General features: G+C 42.2%; 1 protein-coding gene across 4 annotated transcripts in view; it reads right to left on the reverse strand.

Moving 5' to 3' along the window:
* Positions 1-2,053: 2,053 nt before the first annotated feature.
* The window catches only part of LOC130291827 (uncharacterized), a 53,094-nt gene continuing 49,326 nt past the window's right edge, over positions 2,054-5,821 (reverse strand). For all 4 annotated transcript variants that reach the window (XR_008848044.1, XM_056541139.1, XM_056541141.1 and 1 more), the window contains one exon: positions 2,054-2,377. Coding sequence is in view for 2 of the 4 variants with exons in the window: in XM_056541139.1 (XP_056397114.1) it covers positions 2,268-2,377 (110 nt within the window). In the remaining 2 variants the exon portion in view is untranslated. The remainder of the gene's footprint in view (positions 2,378-5,821) is intronic.

The raw sequence follows: 5,821 nt of genomic DNA on the forward strand, positions 1-5,821 counted from the left end.
TCTCTGTGTCTGGAAAGTGCTGAAACCTTCGGCCTCACGTTGTTCAGGGGAACTCAATATCGACACTTCATGGGCGTCCTAAATTGTCATGGAACTGAGGTATCTGGTCAAATGTGTCGCCGGTCATCAATATATTTATAGGAGAATTTGAAAAAAATCACCCTTCAGAGTGGTGACAAGGAGATTTTAGTGCCCTCACTGCTGTTTTTGAGACCTCTCCGTGGTGCACAGCTATTTCTCATTCACCTATATCTGAAGGTGGGACCAGAGCTGGTCTGTTTGCCAGTAGTACATACACAGAGACTTCCTTTCCCTTACTTCTCTGGCCAGGCACAGCATATACTCCTTTCTGCTATATCATGACCAGTGCTGGAGAACGGACACAGGACGGAACAAGCTGCACTGATGATTTACATAGTACAGTACTGATGGCATGTGGAGGGAGAAGGGTTTACTGATGCATTGGAAATGAAAGAAACAGCAGCAGCACCGCAAGGAATGGATTACACCAGGCTTGCACTGTGCTTGGGGGAAGATTTATACATGGAACATGGGGGGGGAAGTAGGTTACTGATGCACTAGGTATTCAAGGTGCTTTGTGAGCAGTAATGAAAGAAACAGCAGCAGCAAGGAAAGGGTTACACTAAGCACTGAACTACGGCTGCTAAGAAGCTAAAGGGAAGGGGGATGGAGTATTGCACTGCAGCACTATGACCGGCATTTATTATCGTAGGTGTAAGTGAAGCGTTTTTCTACACCCTTTTTTTTGTGTGCTGGTAATGTGTAGGAGCATCAAATTTATGAAATGGTCGCAGAGCATTTGATACATTTTGCGCAGGTTACATTGTCTGAAATTTCTCTCTTCACATAAACCAAAAAGCGAAGCTAAGTCTGGCCTTGTGTAGTTTTGGAGACTTTTCAGTGGCTTTGCGCCTTTTTGTGCCTTTTCACAGAAAGGCGCAGTTCGTAAAACCCCTCCATATCATGTTTATTGCCAAAATCAGTGGATTGTGTAAACCAAAAGGTGCAAATAAACCCCGCTTGCGCCTTTTTTGCGCCTTTTCTAGATACAAAAAACAATCTAAAGACAATGATAAATGTCGGCCTGTGTACGTACAGCAGAAGGTACACTGGTATTTACGTAAGGGACATCTGCTCCATAGCTTCTGGAGTGTTAAATCCCTATAAGAAAACATATCCTGTGGCAGCAGAGAGCACTGTGGTCAGACTGGAAAGAACTACACAACTTCCTCTGGAGCATACAGCAGCTGATAAGTACTGGAAGGATTTTTAAGTAGCCATAAATTGCAAATTTGGATAACTTTCTGGCACCAGTTTTTTTTAAATAATCTTTTCCTTCATACCCCTTTAAGAGATTAGATTTAAAGGGGTACTCTTGTGGAAACCTTTTTTTTTATTAACTTTTAAATCAACTGGTGCCAGAAAGTTAAACAGATTTGTAAATTACTTCTATTAAAAAATCTTAATCCTTCCAGTACTTATTAGCTGCTGAATACTACAGAGGAAATGGATTTCTTTTTGGAACACAGTGCTCTCTGCTGACATCATGACCACAGTGTTCTCTGCTGACATCTCTGTCCATTTTAAGAACTGTCCAGAGCAGCATATGTTTGCTATAGGGATTTTCTCCTACTCTGGACAGTTCTTAAAATGGACAGAGATGTCAGCAGAGAGCACTGTGCTCGTGATGTCAGCAGAGAGCTCTGTGTTCCAAAAAGAAAACCATTTCTTCTGTAGTATTCAGCAGCTAATAAGTACTGGAAGGATTAAGATTTTTTAATAGAAGTAATTTACAAATCTGTTTAACTTTCTGGCACCAGTTGATTTAAAAAAAAAAAAAAAAAAGTTTTCCACAGGAGTACCCCTTTAAGCCTTAGTTTACCTTTTGAGGAACAGGATCATCTTTAGCATGCAGACTGTCTCAGGCTCTGTCAGGCTTTCTCCTGCACATAGCACATGCTAAGCCTCGCCCACTTCCTGTAATATGTCCTGGTCTCTCTGTTACTAAAGACAGATTTTTCCTGACAATAGGCAGTGGATAGCAGATTGCAGGGAAGGAGGATGCCTAGTGGGTGGGGTCATTTTTGGAAAATAAAAGTGATTTACAAATATGGTAGGGATCACATTAGCTTTAATCGAACCAAATCAATAGAAGTTTATCGAAAAGACAGTAACGCTTTACAGGGGGTTGTCTTGTTATACATTAGAGCTGATCGGTGCAAGTCCGGTTTCCGATACGAAAGTGTTTAGTGTTTTTTGGTGGCCATACATAGTCCAGTAGAGCCAGTGCTTGACACGGGCCCATAGAGAGGGTCTCCATATATTTCTAGACTAAGAGATGGTACTGAGCCAAAGCCTGGAAGAAGATCAGATAGATATCATTATATACATCCTTCCTGCCGTCACGTGACCATTTTCTATAGACGTTGATGCATTTAGTGATTTCAGTCTACATGATAATCGTGACATCTGACAGAAGGGGAAATGATGTCATCAGTAGTGCAGCCTCAGGCTTCGGGCCTGTAAGTTGCAGCTGTCAGATCTCTGTGGAAGAAGTGAGGCGAGTATGTCAGTACGAATGGTGGTATGTGTTTTTTTGACCAGTGAGCCTCCAGCTGTTGCAAAACTACAACTTCCAGCATGCCCGGACAGCCAAAGGCTGTCCGGGCATGCTGGAAGTTGTAGTTTTGCAACAGCTGAAGGCTCTCTGGTTGGGAAACACCAGACTAGATCCAACAACAGAAAACAGCAGCCTCCATTTTAAATATTGGTATTTCTTCTTGAATCCCCCAATTCTTTAAGTCACATGATAAAAGAATCTGAAAAAAACAGGAAAAAAATGGCAATATTAACCCCCAATGGACGTAAATGTACGCCCTCATGTGGTGGTACTTGACGCATCGGGACGTACATTTACGCCCTGTACATGACGCGAGTATTGGAACGGTGCTGGCGCCATGCATGGCAGGTCCCGGCTGCTATCAGCAGCCAGGGACCCGCTGGTTATGGAGGACATCAGCGATCACGCTGATGTCCGCCATTAGCCCCTCGGATGCCGTGATCAATACAGATAACGGCAATGCGACTGTTATAATGGATGATCGGATCACCCGTGGCACTGCCGCGGGGATCCCATCATGCAAAATGGCGAACAGAGGTCCCCTCACCTACCTCCGCCACTCTCCTGGGGTCTTGTGCTCTGGTCTGACATCGAGCAGACTAGAGCAGAAGATTGCCGATAATACTGATCAGTGCTATGCCTATGCATAGCACTGTTAAGTATCTGCAATCAAATATAGCAGATTGCTATAAATAGTCCCCTATGGGGGGACATAAAAAGTGTAGAAGAAAAAAAAGTAAAATAAAATGTGAAAAATCCCCTCCCCCAATTCAAGTGTTAATCGCCCTTTTTTATTTTTATTTTTTTTTTTACCCCCAAAAAGCGTTAAAAAAATTATTAATAAACTTATTTTATATCGTCAAATGCATAAATGTCTAAACTATCAAAATATAATGTTAACGATCCTGTCCGGAGAATGACGTAAACGTAAAAAAAAAAGTCCTCAATTGCTGCTTTTTGGTCACATGACATTCCCAAAATAAAATTAATAAAAAGCCATATATATGTAAGTGGTACTAAAATAAACTAAAGGTTATGGCACAAAAAATGAGCCCTCATACATCCCCGTATACGGAAAAATGGAAAAGTTATAGGTGGTCCAAATAGGGCGATTTTAAATGTACTTATTTTGTAAAAAAAAAAAAAAAGTTTGGAATTTTTTTAAAAACAGTACAGTAATAGAAAAGTATATAATCATGGGTATCATTTTAATCATATTGACCCACAGAACAAAGAAAACATCTAATGTTTACCGTGAAGTGTACAGCGGGAAAAAGAAATTCGCAAAATTGTTGTCTTCATTTAAATTTCCTCACACAAATAATAATTTTTGGGGTTGTCGTACATTTTATGGTAAAGTGATTGATGTCATTGCAAAGAACAATTGGTCGCGCAAAAAACAAGCCCTCATATGGGTCTGTGGATGGAAATTTAAAAGAGTTATGGATTTTAGAAGACGAGAAAAAAATGAAAACGCAAAAATAAAATTGGCCTGGTCCTTAAGAAATGTGTGCATTAACCCCTTATTTTTTTTTTTTTTTTTTGGGGGGGGGGGGATGACACAAAAAATGCATCTTAGGAGTAAAATGAAAAGGGAGCAGTTTATTGTGGCTTTTCACTAAATATATATATATATAAAACTCAATGTAGGAGTGTATGTATGTACAGTCATGGCGGTAAATGTTGTCACCCCTGAAATTTTTCTAGAAAATGAAGTATTTCTCACAGGAAAGGATTGCAGTAACACACGTTTTGTTATACACATGTTTATTCCCTTTGTGTGTATTGGAACTAAACCAAAAAAGGAGGAAAAAAGCAAATTGGACATAATGTCACCAAACTCCAAAAATGGGCTGGACAAAATTATTGGCACCCTTAAAGGACAACTGTAGTGCTAGACATTTGTATATCACTGTGCCCGTGCCTCAAAAATAAACAAAATAAACTTTAACATACCTTTCTACGAGCCCCCGTTGGTCCGGTATGGGCCTCACGGTCCAGCGGTGCAAACCTCATTCAACTTCCTGAAGACGCCGCAGAGCCGTCTGTGTATCACCGGCCGCAGCGATGTCCTGCCCCGGTCGGTGATAGGCTGAGCATGACAGTGGGCTCAGCCTAATCACCGGCCGGGGCGGGACATCGCTGCAGCCGGTGATGCGCCGACGGCTCTGTGGTGTCCCTGTCCCGAGGAAGTTGAATGAGGTTTGCACCGCTGGACCGTGAGGCCCATACCGGACCAACGGGGGCTCGTAGGAAGGTATGTTAAAGTTTATTTTGTTTATTTTTGAGGCCCGGGCACAGTGATATACAAATGTCTAGCCCTACAGTTGTCCTTTAACTTAATATTTGGTTGCTCACCCTTTGGAAAAAATTACTGAAATCAGTGTCTTCCTATAACCATCAATAAGCTTCTTACACCTCTCAGCCGGAATGTTGGACCACTCTTCCTATAACCATCAATAAGCTTCTTACACCTCTCAGCCGGGATGATGGACCACTCTTCCTTTACAAACTGCTCCAGGTCTCTTATTGGAAGGCCGCTTTTCCCAACAGTAATTATAAGATCTCTCCACAGGTGATCAATGGGATTTAGATCTGGACTCATTGCTGACACTTCAGAACTCTCCAGCGCTTTGTTCTCATCCATTTCTTGGGCTTTTTGACGTATGTTTGGGGTCATTGTCCTGCTGGAAGACCCAAGATCTCCGACGCAAACCCAGCTTTCTGACACTGGGCTGTACAGTGTGACCCAAAATCCGTTGGTAATCCTCAGATTTCATGATGTCTTGTACACATTCAAGGCCCCCAGTGCCAGAGGCAGCAAAACAACCCAAAACATCATTGACCTCCACCATATGTCACTGTAGGTACTGTGCTCTTTTCTTTGTAGGCCTCATTCCGTTTTCGGTAAACAGTAGAATGATGGGCTTTACCAAAAAGCTCTATCTTGGTCTCATCTGTCCACAAGACGTTTTCCCAGAAGGATTTTGGTTACTCAAGTTCATTTTGGTAAAATGTAGTCTTGCTTTTTTATGTCTGTGTCAGCAGTGAGGTCCTCCTGGGTCTCCTCCATAGTGGGGTCCTCCTGGGTCACCTCCATAGTGGGGTCCTCCTGGGTCTCCTCCGTAGTGGGGTCCTCCTGGGTCTCCTGCCATAGTGTTTCATTTAATTTGAATGTCG

This window comes from Hyla sarda, chromosome 9 (genome assembly GCF_029499605.1).
Source record: "Hyla sarda isolate aHylSar1 chromosome 9, aHylSar1.hap1, whole genome shotgun sequence".
NCBI classification, from domain to species: domain Eukaryota; kingdom Metazoa; phylum Chordata; class Amphibia; order Anura; family Hylidae; genus Hyla; species Hyla sarda.